The sequence below is a fragment of the Dipodomys spectabilis genome, unplaced genomic scaffold (assembly GCF_019054845.1).
Source record: "Dipodomys spectabilis isolate Male_0828 unplaced genomic scaffold, ASM1905484v1 ptg000108l, whole genome shotgun sequence".
NCBI lineage: Eukaryota > Metazoa > Chordata > Mammalia > Rodentia > Heteromyidae > Dipodomys > Dipodomys spectabilis.
Window position 1 is genome coordinate 8,940,390 of NW_024870785.1, and position 22,381 is coordinate 8,962,770.

A 22,381-nucleotide genomic window follows, 5' to 3' on the forward strand; every position below is an offset into this window, starting at 1 on the left:
CACTGTATGTGTTGTACGCATCCACATAATGGTTGCGTTATGGGAAGGTAAGCCGCACGTTTCCAAGGCCTTGGCTCTTTTCTCAGAACATGGTTCCGGAATTTTCATCTCCCAGGAGTCCCACTTATAAGAAATGTGACTACAGAATCCCACTGGTCAAGAGCCAGTTTGGAGTGTCACAATTTTTTTGCTGGGAAAAATGATTCTGGCACTAAACTATAAAGAATGAGTCGCCTGAGAGCCAGACCCAGACATCTGGGAATTTGTGTCCAATACTGCTGGCATTTTTGTATGCTTCCCATGAAACATTCTTTTACCTTCTAGTTTACAGAGACCCAAAATAAATCATTTGAAGCTTGTGTGTCAAGTAACCAAGGACCACTAAATTAATAATTTGGGGTGTGTGTGTGTGAATATATAACTTTAGTGGGTGTGAGAGAGAAACAAGAGTAGTTGGAGTACTTAAAAGTCTATATATAATACGTTCCTGGGTATAAAGCTAAAAGCCATGGTACCCAAGTCCAGATTAACTCAGCAGAGGAGAGATCTCCGCTTTGAAAGCTTACCACCATACTGTTAGAATAATTGAGTAAAATGTGTTTCCTGCCCCAATTGTTACATAAATATACAATCTGCTCCACTATACTGTTAGAATAATTGAGTAAAATGTGTTTCCTGCCCCAGTTGTTACATAAATATACAATTTGCTCCAATTTATAAAAAAAAAATTCTTTTGATGATTTGAAGTATAAAATAGAAGGCCCTAAAAGGCCCCTCAACCAAAAAGTTGTTTCTGAATTTCCAGAAGTCCGGATGTCCCATTATAAATAGCATAACTTAAAATGCCTACAAAGGTGATAAGAATTAACCAAAGGTTAAGTAATATGGTTCTCTTCTAGAGTAAGGCTGTGTGTGTGTCTATTACTGGGGTTGAAATCAGGGCTTTGTGCATTTTGAGCAGGTATCCTACCATTTGAATGTCAAACCTGTAGCCCTTTGTGCTTTGGTTGTTTTTTTAATAATCTTTTTGCGTGAGCCAGCCTGTACTGTGATTTTCTTATTCATGCTTCCTGCATAGCTGGGATGACACACCACTGCGCACACCACTGTGTGTGCCCAGCTTCTTATTGGCTGAACTTTTGGCTTGAATGAATGGCCTCAATCTGATTCCCCTGATCTCAGCCTCCTGAGAAGCAAGGATTACAGGCATAAACTACCAGCTAGGAAGGTCATTTTGAGTTAAATACACATTATGAATGAGAGGAATTGCTAGCCAAGACTAGGAAGAGTAGTGCTTACCCTTGGCCTATTCGGAAGTAACCCGGTGGACATCCACATAGGTAGCCGCCCTCTGTGTTGGAGCAGCCGTAACTGCAGGGGGCTTGTGAAGAGCCACATTCATTGATGTCTTGGCACCCTCCGCTGAACTGTTCATACTGGAAGCCAGCAGGACACATGCACTTGTAGCTTCCCAAAGTATTGTGACAGGAGGCTCCTCCACAAATGTGAGCACTGAGACATTCGTTTTCATCTGCAGAAAAGCCAGAAGATACTGTATATGTGACACTGATCAGAGATTCCTCTTAGGACGCAAAGGCAGGCAGCACTGACCAAAATAGAGAGGTAAATATGTGGAAGCAGACACGGAGGATGAGGTCAAATAACTGAGCAGAAAGTACTGGAAGAGGGCATTGTAAGGAAACTCATGGAAACTAACACTAGTCTGTTGTGCTCCTCGTGAAGACCCTGTAAAGAATGAGGGGCTTGTTCATAGCTAAGGTTCAGGGAAGTCTAGAAGGAATCACACAGTTCTCTGTCCCAGAAGTACTCAGCAATGGAACAAATACCTTACAGCAGAGACCAACCATTTCCCCAGCGGCTGCTCTTTCAGCTCTATTTGCAGGATGTGCACATCTGGGGAGGGCTGATATCCTACAGGAGGTATCGGATCCATTTGGACTTCCTTTTCAGAACTCTGCAGAAGCCCCCAGGTACTTGTTCATAGATGAATAGTGCCTTCTGGCAGGTCTCCTCCCAACTCAGAACCCTCATCCAAACTAGCCGCCTGCCCAGAGTGGCTGAACTGTACCTAAAGCTAAGTGTGGCTGGAAGAGATTCCATGCAGACTTCCCCAGAAATAACTGGGGGGAACCCACAAGAGAGACAGATGCTGTGGGACTGCCTACCCACAGGGACTTGCCAAGTCTGGTGTAAGAAAGAGAAATGTAACTTTAAAAAAATCAGCTTAAAGGCAGAAAACCATGAACTTCTCATTATTTCCAGCTTCTCTTTTTTTGAAATCTATTTTTGTAGACCTGCCTTAGTAGGGAAAGTTGGAAGTTTGCTGCTAAGACCCATTTTGGTTTTTCTGTTCATTTGAACACAGGTAGGTGGGCCTGCTTGCAATGCACAAGGCAGTGACGGGAGCATGAGATGCCCACTCTACGACAGACAGAATACGTGTATCACCTGCCTACAGTCCGGGGCAGGTTTCCTATTCCCTGACTCACAAATGAAAATCTACTTTTTTTTTTTTCTGCAGTTAGAAAATAAGTGAGTGAAAGTGAAGGGCCAGAGTGCTTGTTTGTATTTATTTAGTAGTAGTCCTATTTTGCCCTGTTTTGGCTTGTCTGTGAGCTTTCCTTTGCTTATTTAGAGCCAGAAGCTCCAAAGTCCCCACCCAAGGATTCTTAGGTTATGTATGAAACTCCTGAAAGAGAAATAATGAAATGTGCCACTGTCTTTGTCCTTTTCTCCTTATTTTAAACTAGGGATAGAAAGAAACCAATACTGACCCAAGCTCCACATCCAAGAGGCAATCTGAAACACTGAGGGTGTTTCTTGGGGAGGGAGAAAGCTCCTGCACTAACATCATGTTCTACCATGTCCCTGTTTTTCCCCCTCTGCTTGCTCCCTTGAAAACTGATCTGTGTGGAGAGAGTAAGTAGCTTTGCTTCTGTGTCCTCTATTTGGAGTGTGTTCGGACATCTATTTCCTGCTGGAGCCCTGACTAATAAATAAAGCCTACAAAGAAATAAGCAGATGAGAGGAACAGTCAGTGGATAGCTTAGATTCATCCTGCTCTTTGCTAAATAGGGTCCCTGATTAGAAGTTGGTTCAAGAGCTGGAAAGGTGGCTCTGTGGTAGAGTGCTTGCCTTGCATGCATGAGGCCCTGGGTTCAATTCCTCAGCACCACATAAGCAGAAAAAGCTGGACTGTGGCTCAAGTGGTAGAACACTAGCCTTGAGCTGAAGAGCTGAGGGACAGCGCCCAGGCCCAGAGTTCAGGCCCCATGACCAGCAAAAAAAAAAAAAAAAAAAGAAGTTGGTTCACTCATTAGGTGTCTTAGTTTTAAAGCTGTCTATACCTAGATTGGACTGAGGAAAAACAAGTGTTTTCAATGGGTTCAGTGAGGCAAGAGAGGGATTTTTATGTTAGAAGATAAATAGGTCAGATTACATACTCTCAAAAGAAAATAGCATGTGCACTTAGCTTTTTTATTAACTAATTTTTTACTAACTCATCAACACTACAACTTAGTGAACATTTACACTTTCCCTGACCTGTTTCATCCTGTATACTCTAAAGTAGATGACTCTACAAGAAATTATTTTTCTATATTCTAAAATAGTTTTATTCTTCTACTTGGCATTCTAGTTGGTAAAATACCTTTTTATTTTTTTGGTCTGTCATGGGCATTAAACTCGTGGCAGTGAGCTGTCCCTGAGCTCTTTTGCTCAAGGCTAGTGCTCCACCACCTTGAGTCACAGCGCCGCTTCCCATTTTCTGGTGGCTAATTGGAGGCTAATGGGCGTCTCGTGGACCTTCCTGCCTGGTCTAGCGGCCTCCTGAGCCGCTAGGATTCAGGCATGAGCCACCAGCACCTGGCTAATACTATTCTTTTATAGAAGGAGCATTCCCAGCTCTGAAAAACCTGGGTCTCTAGAACTAAAGGCCCCACCGACAAGATTGTATCATTTAAGGGATTAACAATAGGAAAATCCCAAAGGTCATCCTCCTTTCACCAGTTTTGTCTTGGACAAAATGGACTAATTGCAAGATGCAAGTTTCCCATCTGTTTCTAAATAGGAATGAAGTGACACCATACCCCAAACCTAGCCATGAGGAAGAGTTGAGCTTCTAGCCAACTAGGAATAAGGATCCAGGCAGAGCTGGTCCAAGAGATCTGCTCTGTTTTCACAGTTCAGAGAAGCTACATTCTAGCCCTACATCATTTTCATTGGGACTTTATGAAGCCAGTTTGGTGTTTTGAGGCATTAAGAGCCCTAAACTTTTTTTTTTTCTCCCCAAAGCGGTGCTGGAGAATTGAAGGCAGAACCTCTCCTGCTTGCAAGGCAAGCCTCGCCCTGTGAATGCAGCTGCATCTCTTCAGACTTAATCAACATTTCTGGACTGGAGGTAAGAGGACAAGGCCTAGGACTGATGCACCTTTCCTCTTTTATATTTTTTCTCTCATAACACTAAAGTAACAAAGTCCGCTGTAGCAGAAACTAGTGACTAAAATCAGACAACTATCTCCCCAGAGTTGATAATGACCATAAGTGTTTTATTAAAACCAGACAACACTGAGAGTTGTATGGTCTACTCTTCTAGAACTAGGGTCATTCCAGCCAACCCTACATACCTCTGCAAAACTGTCATGGATCAAGTCAAGATGAGCCAGTTTTAATAAATGAAAACATGAAATGTGTTCTTTTGGAATAAGAGAAACCTTGCCGTTAGAAGCACCCACTTAAGGAAGTAGTAATTTTGGTAGTTTTTTGCTAAGAAGGGATCTGCACCCCAGTATGTGGCAGCTAGAAAAGGTCATGTGACCAAGCACTCAGCCTGCACTGGTGCTCTGTAGATGCTTGCTGTGAGCAGGAAAAGTTTTTAATGACACTTGAAAAAAAGGTGGTCTTTTTTTTTTTTTTTTGTCAGTCATGGGGCTTGAACTCTGGGCTTGGGCGCTGTCCTTGTACTCTTTAGCGCAAGGCAAACACTGCCGCTTGAGCTATAGCCCCACTTCTAGTTTTCTAGTGGTTTATTGGAGATAAGAGTCTCCCGGACTTTCCTGCCCGGGCTGGCTTTGAACCGCGATACTCAGATCTCAGCCTCCTGAGTAGCTAGGATTATAGGTGTGAGCCACTGGCACCTGGCAAAAGATGGTCTTAAAGTAAGTTAGAGGTCTTGGAGTCTAGTTCTAGGGATGTCTCAGAAGAACCAAGAACTTTATTACCTCCCTTTTCTGGGCTTCTGGGTTTGAGCTAGATGGCCTTTGCTGTCCCTCTAAACTCAATGTTTTGATTCTCTAATGTGCATGGAGTTGTTTTCCCATGACATTGTGAAATCAAAGACGGTATCATTTTTAATTTAATGAGAGTCGATTGAGCTCCCTTAATTGTCAAAAGAATTTAGCAAATCCCTGAGAAAATTCTCTGATTCTGCTGCTCACTCTCTGCCCAGAGCTGTGTAGAGCTGAGCAGAACTACTTCTGCTGCAAAACAGCTTCTGGCTGCATGCTATTTTTCAGTCAGAAGTAGGATTTGGTTCACCCCCAGTATGAAGAGAACTCAGAAGCGGGCTGAAGACTAGCCACGCAGTAGGGAGCGGATGAAAGCAGGAGCAAGGAATTCTAAGGGCGCTTCATTCTAGACAAGACGAAGCATCCTTTATTGTAATTTTTTTTCTTAGTGTGCCATTTTTTTAAAGACACTTTCTTTCCTTTGGTTTGAATCAGGTTTGGACAATCTTAAATTACTGTGTGTTGTTTCATTTACCAGTGTAAATGTTTTTGAAAGTAAGCAGGGTTTGGGTGATGGGAAGAGAGCAGTGCATGCAGCGGAGGGGGAGATGCTACTTGCCCACACACTGGTTCCACTGGTAGTGCTGCAGGTAGCCCTGGGGACAGCTGCACCGGTAGCCTCCGATGATGTTCTGGCAGCCGTGTTGGCAGCGGTGGTTGCCCTCACACTCATCCACATCTGAAAAAAGCAGAGTCGCCTTAAAGCCACATTTATTTCCATGTCAAGATAAAAGGTAATTCTAGTTAAGAAATGTGTAGATTACTATAGAAGTGTAAAAGTTAACCAGGCCAGCTGGGGAATCTAATGGCTCTCCAGCCAGTGACCAGAAATCTAGCCGTTGTTTTTATTATTATTATTATTACTATTTTCTATTGCCATCCCATCACCCCAGGCGCTGTCCCTGGGCTCCTTTTGCTCAAGGCTAGTCCAGCTTTTTCTGTGATTAATTGGAGATAAGAGTCTCACAGACTTTCCTGCCCAGGCTGGCTCTGAACCACAATCCTTAGATCTCAGTCTCCTGAGGAGCTAGGATTACAGGTGTGAGCCACCAGTGCCCAGCCAGTAGCATTGTTCTTGATGACTGAGTTATTCCCTCTCAGGTTAAAGTATTCATCTAGGCAAGGCAAGTATTGCAGACACAAAGCATGGGACTCAAGGTATGGGTTCCCAAGCAAACCCTTCCCTTCCCAACTTCAGTTGAGTGCCCCCCCACCCACAAGATGGTGGTGAAGGTGCTGATCCTCACACAGGCCACTTCCACAGGAGCCACAGCTGGGCTTCTACCCACCTTCACAGCTCGCACCACTCTGATCCAGGGAGAATCCCCGTTGGCATTCACAGGTGAAGCTTCCAGGTGTGTTCTGACAGACGCCTTTTGACCCACACAGGTTGATATCAGAGGTACATTCATTGTTATCTATGAGAAGCAATGGGAGAAAGGACTTAAATGCCCCCAAAGGTTTCTTCAGAAAAGACCAAGTCAGTCCAGTGTTTTCTTCTGCTTACCAATGCAGGCGGTGTGGTGCTGGGTGAACCCAGGAGGACATTTGCACGTGAAACCACCAATGGTGTTCACACACAGGAACTGGCAGTTGTGCTGCTTGGTTGCACACTCATCAAGATCTGCAAGAAAAAATGGCGTTGCGCTGAGTGGACTACACAGGTCCAGAGAAGCGGCCCTAAACCAGCTGTGCCATGTCTCCAGCAACCCTGGCCAGAACAGAGCCTGCGAATGGGTAAGTACCACTCTGTGAACAAAAGTTTCCATTTAGAACACAAAGAAAACTAAGTCGTTCTTTTTGGGACCTAAGGATAGCCCAGTTCCCTTAAGTTTGAGAAAAGTAGTTTGAAAACCAGTTGTTTGGCAATTTAAAAATTTTAAAACCCATTATCAACTGAAGTGAAAAACTGAAGGAAAAGTCTAAAAGCTAAGAACACTCAAAGCCACATTTAGTATTTATCAAATATAATTTCTCATCGCTACAAAATCTTCTACTGTAATCAGGTCCCTGTCCTTATACTGCCATCAATTTCTGGGCCTGTTTTTAACTCCAGTGTTAATTAAAAATACCAAGACAGCCGAGTGCTGGTGACTCATGCCTGTAATTCTAGCTACTCAGGAGGCTAAGACCTGAGGATTGTGGTTCAAAGCCAGCTTGGGCAGGAAAGTTCCAGTGAGACTCTTACCTCCAATTAACCACCAGAAAATCAGAAGTGGCTCTGTGGCTACAGCACTTGCCTTGAGCTGAAGTGCTCAGGGACAATGCCCAGGCCCAGAGGTCAAGTCCCACAACCAGAAAAAAACAAAAACAGTAGTAGCTCAAGTGGTAGAGCACCTGCATTAAGCAGAAAAGCCCAGGGACCATGCTTAGGCCCAGAATGGTAGCTCCAGGACAGACAAGCTCCCCACTCACCCAGGAAAGAAGAAAAAAGACATACAAAGTATGTTGTAGCTTTTAGCTGATTTTTCCTTTTGGATAATACTAGGATTTGCACTCATTCTACCACTTAAGCCAAATACCGCCCTCCCGCCCCTTTTTTTTTTTTTTTGGCCGGTCATGGGGCTTGTACTGTGGGCCTGCGCGCTGTCCCTGCGTTCTTCAGCTCAAGGCGAGTGCTCTGCCGCTTGAGCCACAGTGCCGCTGCCGGTTTTCTAGTGGTTTATTGGAGATAAGAGTCTCATGGACTTTCCTTGCCTGCCCTGGCTTTGAACCATGATCCTCAGATCTCAGACTCCTGAGTAACTAGGATTATAGGCGTGAGCCACCGGCGCCCGCCCCCCCCCTTTTTTTTCTGCCATATTTTTCATACACAGTGTCACTTTTTGTAGCAGATGACCTCAGATTGCAATCCTCCCTGCCTCCCATGTAGCCAAGTTACAGGCATGAACCATGCACTTGGCATGAATTTTAACAGTAATTTTTAAACAGCAGTGTATTGAGGGAGTGTTTTACCATAAATTCAGTTACCACGCACATATCACACAGAAGAGTACATACCTGCAGATTGGTGTTAAGATTTACTAGTGATGTCATTTGCTTCACAGTACCCTTATGCACAGGGCATCTGAGAAAACCTCCTATGGCTGGCTCAGTGCTCACTTCCCTGAAGACGGAGCCTGTCCTCTATTTTTCCCTGCTGACAAGCTGACTGATGTTCTACTCTGAGTCCGTGACTAACTTCCCCTCTCCAGGACCCTAGAAGCTTTGCTATAGCATCTTCATATCTTTATAGAAGGTCACCTGAGACAGGTGAGGATATTTGATGATATCATAAACATGGTACATTATAGACAGCAACACTTGCTCCTCTCACCTCTCAAAATGTCTTCTTGTATCTTTTTTATTATATAACTTAGTAATTGTACAAATCAATAGGTTTCACTGTGGCATTTCTACACATTCAAATATCTTGCTTTGATTGTTTTTCTCCTTATATGGACCCCACATTTCTCTAGGGCTTCTTTCCATTTCAGTATACACATAACTGCACCACTTATTTCCATATTTAGTCATATATGCCAAGAATGTTGGGTTTTTACCCAACATTTTACATTATAAATAGATGTGTTAAACAATCACATAATTGCTTTCTGTACTCCTAATACCTCCTAAGAGCATGGTATGGAGCTTCCTGAACATTGTGGAGTAAGAATGCACTTCAGATGGTTAGAATTTTTTTAGTAGATCTCTCAGCTTCCTTTCCTTAAAGATTATTTAGAAGCCTTCAACGGTTGTCTCCTTTACATTACTTCCAGAAGACACAGGAAGGGGGTCAGGATCTCCTTGTTACTGTTCCCCATATCTTACCCTCCCTTACTTTTCTGGTTTATCCAAAGTTTCATGATAGACCACTTTCTCCAAATCCCTCATTTTCTCAGCTGATCTTTATGAAGTTCTTACTATCAAGCAAGCTGTTGAGGAATAAGTGTGCACTGAAAGAATTTTGCAGAGGGTACAATTTATAGTTAAGGAAGGACTTCTGTTCAAAGTTTTGCTGTTCCCATCTAAATTCTGGGTGATGTTTATGTCTCTTAGAAGGCAGGAATAGTCTTACTTCGTAGACCTAGTCTTTAATTAGTTAGGCACGGTGTCTTCTCAGATTGTGGAACTAGGCACGGTGTCTTCTCAGATTGTGGAACTAATTATCCTGAGGCTAGAGTCTGCATCACAACTGTGTGGTCCATGTCTTCATGGGACTACACATTTGTTACACCCAATCAGCCTTGGCTGGGGCGGCATGCACACTGGATCACTGCCGCCCCTGGTCCTCTGCAGCCTCCTGGTGTCAGCTCCCTCTTTTGGGGATCCACTTCCTACATTGGCTCTCACCTCAGAGAAGAACCTCTTTTGTGCATAACGGATCTCCAAGCTCATCTCTGGATTCCTCACAGGTACAAGGACTGACAGGTGAATGGGCAAAGACAAATTCTACTTTGCCTACCTTTGCAGCTCCTTCCATCTTCTTGCAGAATGTAGCCTTTTGGACAGGAACACTGGTAGCTCCCTTCTGTGTTTTTGCAGATAAAATTACAGGGTTTGGGAGCCTGGTTGCACTCGTTCAGATCTATGATTGAAAAGACAGTGATTTCCATCTAAAAGGATGTTTCAATGCCCAAAGTCCACTTGAGAGTTTAACAAAAAACTTTAGTAGTCCATCATTGTTTTATGTTTTCTATGAAATTGTGTATGTATTTTAGATGATTAGCTTGAAGGATCCCCCTGCCCCCATAGCTGATCTTTCTAAAGGGAAAAACCATGGGAAAGAGGGTACTTACCCACACAAGCTGTTCCAGTAATATCCGGCGTGTACCCAGTTTTACAAATGCAGTGATAGGATCCTCTATCGTTGACACATTCCCCATTGCGGCAAACATCATGAATAACCTTGCATTCATCAATATCTACACAAGTTGATATAAATTAAGGTATTATAAAATAGACAACACTAACCAATTCTGACAGTGTGTGTTAGTATACTACGGATCTAACACTAAACCAAAGGCATGACAACATACATTTTGTATGCTGTGGTAGTAACAAAACTGAAAGGCCACATGGTAATACCTTTACCAGGATGGTAGTAACAAACTAATCAGGCTACGGGAAAATTGAAGAAAGACTGGTCTTCTAAATTTTGTATTTTTCTCTTCTAGGACCAATAGAGAACAACACCCCATGGAGACACATTTGGCCTTTTGCTCTGCTCAGGCTATGAAGCTCGCCTCCTGCTGAGTTCGCATAATCAAGTCACAGCAGGGGATCCTTATCTAATATTGCATCTTCAAAAATAAGGAAAGCTCTCTGTGTTTGAAGTTAATCCTGGAAAATACCAAATTACATAATATTGCGGAAATGGAACATCATCTTTTCTTTGATGAAAAAGGAAATGAACCGGGGCTTTGAGTGGCTAGAGACTGGATTTTGCCACCTAGTAAGAGAGACAGACCCTTATTCTTGGCCCCACCACAGAGAGTAGTACTTGGCCCGTGTACTGTTTAGCATTAAAACTACTGTCTTCCACCCCTCTGACCCAGGGATCTCCTTGCTTGGGAGGGGGCCAATAGGAGTAGTTTACACATGCCCTATCAGCCCTTGCTTTGCCAAATGACCATTTTATATCAACATCCGGGTCTGCCTGACCCTTTCAAGTTTATCCTGAAGTGCAACTTAGCACATTCTCACTGTTCTCAGGAAATGAGTCTTCCACCATCTCATTTTTACATCCTCCAAAGCAGCAGAAATTGCTTCTGGCCACTCCATTTTATCTGTCCACTGCTGCCTCCTTCCATACCCTATTCGGTTATCCTGCCTTCAAGCATATCTTTTTAACCTCCTTATTTCAAATAATTCTCTCCCGAGGAACCTAAAAAGAAAACAGTCACAAAAACTCTCCTCATTTCTTTTCTCAGTCCTTTTATGAACTAAAACCTAACTTAGATTACTGTTGATAAGCAGGGAAATCACACTAGGCCTGGAGGTCTTCATTACCCAGGTGGCCTTCTCATTCTTTTACTTTCTTGGTAAAGATGCTTATACTTTTTCAGATGGAATTGTGTTAAACTGAAGGATACCAGCATTATTATAGGTCTTCAATGTAGTATGCTTTAGCTAATGTTCTAAGTTAAAATACCTACAGGTAAACTAGAATCTAATGAATCTAATAGTTGTTTCAAGATGTAGCTAAAGAATCTTGCTGTAAGACCAATAATGGACTTGCAGCAAACTTTTGTTTCAAAAGCCTGAAGGAGCAGGGAAGAGGCAGGGACCAGGCCCATACAGCCACAGACCAAGGACACCTTGACATGTGGCCTTGAAGGTCTAACAACAGAATAATGGATTTTTTTCCAATCCCAGCTATACAGCTCTATGTAAGCTCACTTTGTAGACTCTTGTTTTTATAGCAAAACTCACACTGGTCATAAGTGACAACAAGCAGAGTACCTGCTCCATTGGTCATGAATCCTCGGCCATGGGGGCAGAGTTTCTTGAAAGCCACAGTGCCCTGGAAAGGGCAGATCTCACAGTGCGGGCCCCAGCCCCTCCCTCCATCGCAGCAGCATTCAGACTTGGTGACAGGGTTTCTGTTGCTTGAGCCGATCTGACACATATTTTGCAGCACTTCCGTGAAGCAGTACCCTTCTCGATTGTCTAGAGAGGGGACATTGAATGAAAAAGAGGATTTTAGGAAATGTTAGGAGCATGACTGAATTTGGCCAGATCAAAAAAAACAAAAGATTGTAACACTTTACCCTGGATGAGAAGGAGCGAGAAGGGAAAGCTGGAAGCAGCAGTAAGAGAGAAAGGGTGCCGTCTGAGGGAGACAAGACAAGACAGTCAGTAAGCTGGCAGAGAGGCATCGGCTTAGAAAAGCTCTGACTGTGCACCCACACACGTGGGAAATCATCCTAACAGTCACGCTGGGGTGGGGGGCGCAGAGCAGCATAAGGGAACAGATCCTGATCACCAACAGGCAGCCAAGAAATTCTGAGCAAGTGATTTTGATCAGCAGAGGAAGAATTTAGCTGGGGTGGTTCTAAACCCAAGGGAGAGTAAATTACTAAGTCATCTCTATAGGCATTTTTTTTTTCCTTCCTCACATTTTGACATCTATTTCAAATCCAAGATCTGGGTTTCAGCACATTTGTTTGCCCCAAATTGTAGCTTTTGGAGTCACGTGCACTTGTATGTCAAATGAGCCGGGAAATTTTTACATTAATGTTTTATGTGTGTAGCAATTACTTTGCGTAAGGAAGCAAACCAAGGCATAATTATGGAGGAAACAGGAAAAGGTGCGCTAAATCGCTAGCAAAAGTAGACACTCTCTCCAGCTTTGACCCTTAAATTACTATTTTAAGATGTGTGCACCTAAATTTTACAAAAACAAGAATGCGTCTGCTCTACTCACCGAGGCACTCGTCCTGGGCGGGGCTGGCTGTGAACCCGTCATTGCACTCACAGGTGTAGCTCCCTCTTGTGTTGATGCAGCGCCCATTTTCACAGATTCCCGGCTTGGTCTGACATTCATTTTCATCTGAGAGTTTCCATTGAAGGATAGAAAACAGAAGCAGTTATCTAACCGTTTGTAGAAGGATTTGATTCCTCTTTTTCTCCGTCTATCTGTCTCAATTTAATTTGTAAATCGGTAAATCTATTCACAATCCCCCTCCCTTCTCTCTTCCTCGGCCACACCAGATTCCTCTGTGGAACGTGACCCAAGGCAGGTGAGCGGCCCTTCCAGGGAGTAAGCACACACACGGGCCTGTGTGCCAACCTCTGCCCCTTGAAAGGCATAGTGGATAACATTTTGATGCCCTTTGTTCTCAGTTAATTGAATTTTTGTTATCAGATCATATGGAGGTCCCCAAAAATTTATTTAGTGAAGATGAAAAAGTTAGGGTTTGCAGTCTTGTTAAAAGTTAGAGTTTGAAGTCTTGGTAGAGTAAGTGTTGACCTGGGGCATCTGTCTAGACGTCATATTCAATATAGATTATTTGTAATAGTTCAACAGAATTAAATAGTAAGCCATAATTCAATTTCCCAGGTTAAAAGAAAAACTAAACTAGCTGGAGATTCTGAGTCATCCAGTGGCTGTCTAGAAGGGTAACTTTCTTCGTGTTCTTCCTCATTTAAAACCAGCTAGGATTGAGAATGCAGCTCAGTGGTAGAGTGCTCACCTAGCATGCATGAAGCCCTGGGTTCGATTCCTCAGTACCACATACACAGAAAAAAGCCAGAAGTGGCACTGAGACTCAAGTGGTAAGAGTGCCAGCCTTGAACAAAAGAGTCTTAAGGACAGTGGCTAGGCCCTGAGTTCAAGCCCGAGAACTGGCAAAAAAAAAAAAAATCACAAACAGCTTAGCTCCCTGGCACTGAGGTCTCCTAGGGGAGGCAGAGGGCTGACAGGAAGGCACCACCACACCAAGCTGCTTCCTGTTGAGGCGACTGCCCAGCCTCAGACTGTGGTCCTCCCATCATTTATCTAGGATTGCAGGCTTGAGTTACCGTGCTTTAATATTTCCATTCACAACAGGTGGCAGGCTGGTGTGCTAGATTTGATCTGTTGGCTGTCACTTGCCAACCCCAGGTTTAAAGCTGGAGTTCCCACATTATAATCACTTGAGAAGCAAATTTAGTGTCTGGATCCCACTCTAGAAAAGATCTGGTGTTTTGGAGATAGATCCCACTGGTTTAGATGGACCTAGTTATCTGTACTTAATGTACTTCCGTAACAAAGGTGAGTCAACAGGGGAAAGTCCAGTGTGGTAGAAATAATTGACTCCCAGATCCATAAGAGTACAAAAAGGAAAATAACAGAGGAAAGGCATGGTGTTCCAGTCATGGCATCAAAATGGGCCAAGAAGGAAGGGGAAGGGGAGCTCAGAGGAAGAAAATAGAATTGCTCTTGGACTTCATACATAATTAAGAGGAAGGGGTCTCCATTGAAAGTTGTGACATGACGTTAGAAAGGTAAAAGGCTGGGGGCTGGGAAGGTGGCTCAGTGGTAGAGCGCTTGCCTTGCATGCATGAGGCCCTGGGTTCGATTCCTCAGCACCACATAAGCAGAAGAAAAAAAAAGCCACAAGTGGTGCTGTGGCTCAAGTGGTAGAGCGCTAGCCTTGAGCTGAAGAGCTGAGGGACAGCGCCCAGGTCCAGAGTTCAGGCCCATGACCGGACCCCCCCCCCCCCCAAAAAAAAAAAAAAAAAGGTAAAAGGCTCTGGTCCAGAACTCAACCCAGGCTGCCTGTTCCCCCATCACATCCAACTCAACCCTTCGCGCAAGCTCGTCTTACCCACGCAGCCTTCTCCGTCAGGTCTCCGCTGGTACCCAGGTCCACAGATGCACATGTAGGTGCCAATGAGGTTCTTGCATTCCATTTGTTTCTCGGTACAGTCATGTTTTCCCTCCTCACACTCATCCTCATCTGTAAAGGATGCATAAGCACAACTTAGAAAACAAACTGCATTAAATACCTACCTTTTCATATAAAATGGAAGTAACCAGTTTTCATCTATGTTTTCAGTGTTGAACTTCTGTATCAAGCATTGACCGCTTAACGGAGTGTACTAACCACCTTCGAACCTGACAAATTGTTCCTAACCATTTGATCATCTCTTCCAAAGCCTGATTCTAGTCATACCTTTCACTTAGTACTTTCTTTACTTCTCTTCTCCTCTGTTTGAAGCATTTCCAATTCTTTCAACTATTGATATTTACTGATATTTCATAACAAGGACAAAAGCATAATCACAGTATCTCATAACAAGAGCATGATGAATTAAAAGTGAGATCTCCATTATATAGTCATTATCATTAACTAAACATAGTAGTGAGCATTATACGTTAGAATAATTGAATGATGAAAGCTTGGTTATTATACTTTGATGAGAAGACAGCCAGCATGCACATGTATCTTATTCCCCACTGGATTTTCCCTCCACTTCCTTTTCCCTGGGTTAGCTGGTTCTTCCTCACTCTTTACTGTCCAGCATGTTGCATTTCCCTTGTATATGTTCTAAGGTGAGAAATTTGGTCTTTCCCCACATGAGATCAGGACACCACACCTTCAAGCAAAACAATGCATAAGCCATCTTGTATTTGCATTTCAAGGTTGGCCAAGAAGGCCAGCCCCACAAGTACACAAGTTCATAAATAGTCCAGTCCAGAGCTCTGGGATTTGTCAGTGTTTGACAAGCATTCCTAGTGGAAATGGTTTAATACAATAGATTTCATTGTTACCCAATTCTTGGCAAATGGGATTTCCTCTCTTTTCATTCTCCTATTCCCCTTGCTTTGTATTCTCAGGGATATACATATAGATAGGTATCTAGATTGAGATATTGATGGATACATATAGATAGCTATAGACATAATCCCACACAGTTTTTTAAAATCATATATATTGTAATTATCCTTTGTCCTTTTTCTCACCCTCTTCATACTGAACTTCACAACGGAGGGAAATGCCTTTTTAAAAAAAATTATGTTCACTCAAATGATGTAATTCCTTAGAAAGGCAAAGACAAAGCTGAATCAAATAAACACCAGGAGTTGGGTACTTGAAAGGGGTGGGGTGGAGCCAAAGGAAGAGGAGTGGATGCACGAAGAGGAGAGTGGGGAGGAAAATGCAGTCAAGAATTCAGTGTGTATCCTACAGAGTTAAGGAAAGTGAGGGAAGGCATGGGTGAGAATATTGAAAGGGGTGACACTGATCAAGACACAGTCATAAACTGCTTGGTTGACTGGCACATCTTAGGCTCGCAATGCACATCCACAGTGGACACTCAGCCTAACAGCCGTCTACCTATGATTAGCAGTGAATTGCCTGCAGACTAAACGTGTTCCTATGTTCCCCAGTCCCTAGCCCTCCCGTGTTGTGGTAATTTGTGAGCAACATGTGTTAGCATACAGAGAGGTTGGTCTTCCTTCCTTGGGGGAGTTTTGTCCTGGGCATCTCACCTTTGCACATCCTCCTGTCTTCTCTGAGAACATATCCAGCAGGACATTTGCATTCATATGACCCATACGTGTTCACACACCTGAAGGCACAGAGCAGAGGATTCTGGGCACATTCATTTATATCTGCAGCCGAAGAAAGAAAATAAAGGATTATGTATGTCAACAACAAAAGAGAAACTCGTTTTGCAAATACGTATGAACTAAACCTCCTTCTTCCAGGAAATTATGACATAAGTTGGTTATTTTTGGTATAAGGGTGACCAGCACAGCTCCAGTATAGGTTTGCTCTCCTGGTGTAGTGACGAATGGTTACTTAGGTAGATGAAAAATTTCAGGTCACTCTAGAAGAACTTTTATGAAATTCTTGTTTGGAAGACTCAGGTTGACTATTCCCCACTCATTGTCCAGTACACGGAATGGGATCCTTTTCTGCCTCCTTCAGCCTAAACTCACCATCATGGTCAGAACAGAAGCTACACCCCTCTGGAACACTCCCACCTTCCCTCCCCATGCAAAGAGGCTCCTGTGAGGTAGTAATGTTTTCCCTAAACAAATAGTGTTCTGTGTCATTCTATACTTTCAGAGAATCCTAGCCCACCCAGACCCCTGAGTTCTATCCCTAAACTGGATGGGAATGGTGTTAGAATTAAGGGCAAAGGTGATTCCGGCAGATTTTGTGATTTAGAACCTGCAGATTATATTCTGGAAAAGCAGCATTAACCCTTTGGTACCACCTTGGTCCTGTTGCTCCCCAAAGATTACTGATGCTGACTGAACACGGGTAGAAACCCATCTCTCTGCTGAGACTTCCTTTTAATACTTTGCCCGTCTACCCTCATCATCCTGTTCTTTAGTCTACCCTGAGAAACTTGGATCCACCGTAACCAAGCTATCTTTCCCCCCCTGCCCCCTCAGCAAGGCAAAATTTCTTCTGCAGAAGAGTATTTATCTCAAACTGTAGAGAAGAAATAATGGAATAACCCACCAAACTCAGATTTTTTTTTTTCTATTTAATCTGAGTGGTTTTTAATGCTAAATACTGTAATCAGCCAACGTTCTTGTGCTTGCCGCGCTTACCTTCACATGTCATCATTGGACCCGGCTCAAATCCCTCCTCACAGGTACATTCGAAACCTCCAATCACATTCTTGCAGGTCCCGTTTCCACAAGGATTGCCCACAGAACATTCGTCAGTATCTGCATATCCAAAACAAGATGCACTGAGGAAAAGTAGACACGTGGGCAGAGATACTGGTGCTTGCTCTGTCAGAGTACTTTAATCTGTAACTAGATAGAGTTCCCAGTCTATTCTTGCAAGAAAGGAATGCGCATGTCTTATCACAGGCACATGGCTGGAGTTTGACTTCCTCAAAGGCAGTGACATTGAGAACAAACTAGAACTTCTAGCCTGCTATGAACGTTTTCTAGTACCTGAGAGGAGATGCTCTAGCGGTTTAAAACATGGCTTCTATGAACAGCCAGAAGTTTCTGCTTGTTAAAGACAGAAATACAGCTCCAGTTTAGCTCTACATTACATCATTCTGCAAGAAGCTTTAAATATGATGGATTCTTGCCAGATGTAAAATTGAAGACTAAACTTACTGCAAAACAAGAGACCAGAGGTTAAGAAAAATTAATGCACTGGATAAAATCAAGATTCAAGTTGATTTTGTTGATTGTGTTAAGACCAGATGGTTTACATTAGACAGAAGAAAGGCTAGGGGAAAAATACATTTAGGATATGACCTCTCTAAAGAACTGTGGAAATAGAACACACCTCACCAAGGAGACATAGCTAGATATATATTTAGATGAGGCTTCCAACACATCTCTTGGACCACTTACTGTGCTGAAGCTGCCACATCTCAGGACAGAATTTGTTTTCAGAAATAACATTTTTATTTCAGCTGTCTAAAGCTTGGGAGAGGAGTGGTCTATGGTGACGAGTTACATATTACTTTGGGGTTCTGAATTCAAAGAAGAAGGTATGGAGAGAACCCCGGACAAGGAGGCTCACCATGCATGAGCATGCATGAGAAAATGGTGACAGATCTGCTCTTTTTGGTTGCTGTTAAATCATACTGCATGGTCAAGATTATTTATATGTTATTAAAATCACAATGTCACTGAACATTAGGGCTATAAGTGAAACTGGGAATGAGTTGATTCATCTGCATGGTATTATATCCCAAGACCCAGGAAGAATAAACTCGCACAGCAACCGCCGACACTAGGATTCTCACTTGGATTCCTTGTATGAAAAGAGCACTTTTAAATTTGTACAGACAGATCCTCAGTATCTATACCACAATCCACATGACATCAGAATTACTTAAGAATTCGTAGATAAAGGAGCTAAGTCTGTCTTAGGAGAGAGACATAATTTTTTTTTAATTTTTTGTCAGTTGTGGGCTTGAACTCTGGGCCTGGGCGCTGTCCCTCAGCTCCAGCTCAAGGCGAGCACTCTACCACTTGAGCCACTTCCAGTTTTCTGGTGGTTTATTGGAGATAGTCTCACAGACTTTCCTCCCCGGGCTGGCTTTGAATTGTGATCCTCAGATCTCAGCCTCCTAAGTAGCTAGGATTACAGGCGTGAGCCACTGGCACCCGGCTGGCATTTATAATTTTTTAAGATACTGAGTATAGGGCCTTTCATATTTCAAAATGTTTATATTCAGATAAATCGCACTTTATATACTAACAGAATAAGATTGTGACTAGTGGTGTTTTTTGGAGGAGTGAGGCGGAGGACAGTACTGGGGTTTGAATTTGAGTCCCTGTGCTTTCTAGCCAAGTGCTCGACCCCTTGAGCGCTTACCTCCAGTCCACCATAGATAATTTTTGAACATTTCACAAATACTTCCATTATGGTGCTATCCCTTTCCATCTCATTTTTTTCTGGAAGCACTAAGGTATGACTCGGGGTTTCACACTTGCTAGGCCGGTGCTCAACCACTTGGGCCATGCTTCTAGCCCTGCTTTTTGCAGGTTATTTTAGAGGAGGAGCCTAACAAACTCCTGCACTCCTAGCCTTACATAAACCTTGATCCTCTAGATCTCAGCCTCTTGAGTAGCTACGATTATACTGACCACCCATGTCCAGCCACATCTGTTTTTCTGTCCAGTATGTCTTCCCTACTCTCGGAGGTCTGTGGAAGGAAGGCCCTTTTCTGCTTGGCTAACTGCAGCAGCACCGTGCCTGGCAGCGGGTGGAGATTCTGCTATTCTGGATGGAGGATACATACGCGGATGGGCAGCATTCAAAGTCTTGTCTTGGTAGCTACACTTTCCAGCGGAAACGCCATGTAGTCTTCATTTATAAAACCCTTGTGGAAGAAATGGCCTCATTACTCACCCACACATTCGTTGCCTTCTAGAATATAACCGAAGGGGCACTCGCAGCGATAGGAGCCATCTGTGTTGATACACTGGCCGTGTTTACAGACATCTGGTTCTTTGCATTCATCCATATCTTAATTAAGGAAAGATCAAACTGTGAGTAAACCAGGTAATTTTCCTAAAGCAGCGATAAAGGGTGGTCATGTAGGCGCTCAGTAAATAGCTGCTGTCCACAATACAACTGGCATCTAAATGACGTGAGCATCGGGATGAAATGAAAGGGAGCTTGATGTTTCTAGGTAGAGCTACAGAAAGGAGAACCAGTGGAGAAAAACAAAGAAGAGGCCAAAGAACACTGAGACAAGTTGGAAAGCAGCGCGGGCTACTCACCCACCGCCGAGTCGTCCGGTCCCACGATGATCCCGCTCCCGTAGGGGCAGATCTGGCGGAAGGCCTCTGCAGTGGACACAGGTGCGCGTTAGTAGGTCATCCTCCAGGGGGGGCAGTTAGGCACAGGCTCCACCTCAGCTCTCTGTGGCAGCCTAGTGACCGACCACATGCTGGCTATGGGGAGGAATAATGGACGGGGACAAGCCCAGAATCTGTGGGGGTACAGGGGGGGGTCATCAAGTCTCCCAGAAGTGGTATCTGCTCCTTGGGCAGCTAGCTGCTTCATAACGAGGAACAAGCCCGCTACCTAGGGCCTGAGGTGAAGCCACGGTTAAGGAGCATTCTGATTAGATTCACAATGAAGTGGAAGGCCCAGACTGTCAGAACAGCCATGGAAGGACACAAGGAGAGCGCGGTATTGCACGTACCGTCGGGCTCGGTGGGGCACAGCTCACAGGGGTCTCCCCAGCCTTCTCCCTTCAAGGCGCAGCAGCACTCCTGCTTGGAGTGATTCCTGGATTTGGGGGATGAGCACTTTCCTCCTTCGAACTTAGCGTAACAGTAGCTCATTCGCAGATCTGCAACATAGAGTCATGACACCTCCCATTACTTTCCTGCCGAATCCCTGTTGTCTAACCACCCTGGGAAACAACCTGCGGGGTCACGAGTGTTCTTTTCCTTACCACAGCAACACCCGTTTAGTGACTGCAGTAGCCTAAGGGCGTTAAACGGATGAGTCAGATCCCATGAAGGCATTTACGTGGCTTTAATGCTATTTCTCATTAAGTTCAGAACCACTGGATGTGAATTAATAAAATCCAATCCTGAGAGTTGTTTCTCACGAGTGACTTCAAGACGGGAACAGTCACAGATGGAATCACTGGTGAGATTCTGTCACTGGTGACTGTTTACTTGGGTTTTGTACAACTGTTAGCAAGCCCACGAGGATAAGGGAACCCTTGGGGTGCTAATAGTTACTGTGGTAACACGCTAATAGTTACTGTGGGGTCTGAGCCTTGGAACTGCCCCTCCCCTCAAAACAACAACAAAGAACAAAAAGAACACAGGTATAGGGCAGACAACGTTGTGGCCTGGTGAAAATCCAACACACGGAGTTGTCGGGCCCAAAATGCAAGTGAGGCTTTCTGAAAATATTACACACACACACACACACACACACACAGTATGCATGCACGCACAGCCACATCATAGTTAAGTTTTCCCAGGTTTCTGCCTGGGAAGGGAAGGAAGAAGGCAGGGGTGTGGGTGGTTGGGTGAGAGTTGAACAATCTTTCAGAGAATATAGGTATTTCTTTAGTATTAATGATTGCTTGGTGACTCCAAGAAGACGGAGTCTCTTTGCCATAAAACTGTCCCACACAACTTGACATGATTTTGGAAACTAACTTTTCCATGTCTTCTAGAACAAACTGGGTGCTCTAAGAAGTGAGCTCATGCAGGGGTCTGGAATGTGTTTTTCTTCAAACTTGACTTCCAAAAAGCCTTGCACAATTTCTCTCTCATTACAGGCCAAAATCTGCAAGTTGTAAGGAAATGGTTTCATGTCTATTTTGCACATAGTCTGTTTCTTTGGTTCTGATCTCTGTCTTCCTCATTCTCTCCCATCACCGGCTTTCAATCTAGGAAGCCACCTGTACATTTCTGTTCAAGTAATTTCACCAGGTTTAATTTCATGACTAAGGAGATCATGTAAAAATACGAGGTGCCAGATCTGGCATCGCAGAAGAAAAGTCTTCATGAGTTCAAATTCGAAATATTACCTGTCATCTATCTTTCTATATCATCTGCCTATCTACTTACCAACTTACCTTCCTGCCCACCCACCCTCCCCCCTACTAACCAAGTGCTGTAAGTCACAGTCAACTGGCTTCCCCAATAAACTTGTTCTACTCTTCATGGCACCCAACTCTTCTAAGCAAATCATCTCTGCAGTCTCTGCTTTGCTTCCTCATGTGTGTGGCTCATTCCTGGCAGGCACCTTCAATGGATGACCCTTCTGAAGGTCAACAACCGTCAAAGACAGCCCTTGTCTTGTAGCACATCTGCCATTGCTAACATGCCTTGGGCTTGCTAGGCAGGCGCTCCACCATTTGGACCACACCCAAATATTTGCTTTTCCAAAAAGAACTTCAGAGCTGGGCACTCGTGGCTCATGCCTGTCATCCTAGCTACTCAGGAGGCTGAGATCTGAGGATCTTGGTTCAAAGCCAGCCCGGACAAAACAGTCCATGAGACTCTCGTCTCCAGTAAACTAAGAAAAAGCCAGTGGTGGCTCAAGTGGTAGAGCGCTGGCCTTGAGCACAGAGGCTCAGGGAGCAGTGTCTATGGCCGGCAAAAAACAAAACTTCAAGATTTTGCAATTTTC

At 43.9% G+C, this 22,381-nt stretch overlaps 1 protein-coding gene and 1 long non-coding RNA gene across 2 annotated transcripts in view; one reads left to right on the plus strand and one right to left on the minus strand.

Moving 5' to 3' along the window:
* Window positions 1–10,838, plus strand: part of LOC122114359 — a 57,704-nt gene extending 46,866 nt beyond the window's left edge. The window contains exons 3-6 of the long non-coding RNA XR_006148569.1: window positions 4,315–4,420; window positions 6,822–7,043; window positions 8,354–8,558; window positions 10,463–10,838. This is a non-coding gene — a long non-coding RNA (uncharacterized LOC122114359). The remainder of the gene's footprint in view (window positions 1–4,314; window positions 4,421–6,821; window positions 7,044–8,353; window positions 8,559–10,462) is intronic.
* Window positions 1–22,381, minus strand: part of Fbn1 (fibrillin 1) — a 201,121-nt gene that overhangs the window by 3,156 nt on the left and 175,584 nt on the right. Inside the window, exons 50-63 of the mRNA XM_042687479.1 lie at window positions 20,424–20,573; window positions 19,996–20,061; window positions 19,622–19,738; window positions 17,344–17,463; window positions 16,267–16,389; window positions 14,600–14,731; window positions 12,715–12,840; window positions 11,751–11,957; window positions 10,085–10,210; window positions 9,751–9,873; window positions 6,814–6,930; window positions 6,596–6,724; window positions 5,866–5,985; window positions 1,300–1,531 (exon numbers count right to left, since the gene is read on the minus strand). Of these exons, the coding sequence (XP_042543413.1) occupies window positions 1,300–1,531; window positions 5,866–5,985; window positions 6,596–6,724; window positions 6,814–6,930; window positions 9,751–9,873; window positions 10,085–10,210; window positions 11,751–11,957; window positions 12,715–12,840; window positions 14,600–14,731; window positions 16,267–16,389; window positions 17,344–17,463; window positions 19,622–19,738; window positions 19,996–20,061; window positions 20,424–20,573 (1,888 nt within the window). The remainder of the gene's footprint in view (window positions 1–1,299; window positions 1,532–5,865; window positions 5,986–6,595; window positions 6,725–6,813; window positions 6,931–9,750; window positions 9,874–10,084; window positions 10,211–11,750; window positions 11,958–12,714; window positions 12,841–14,599; window positions 14,732–16,266; window positions 16,390–17,343; window positions 17,464–19,621; window positions 19,739–19,995; window positions 20,062–20,423; window positions 20,574–22,381) is intronic.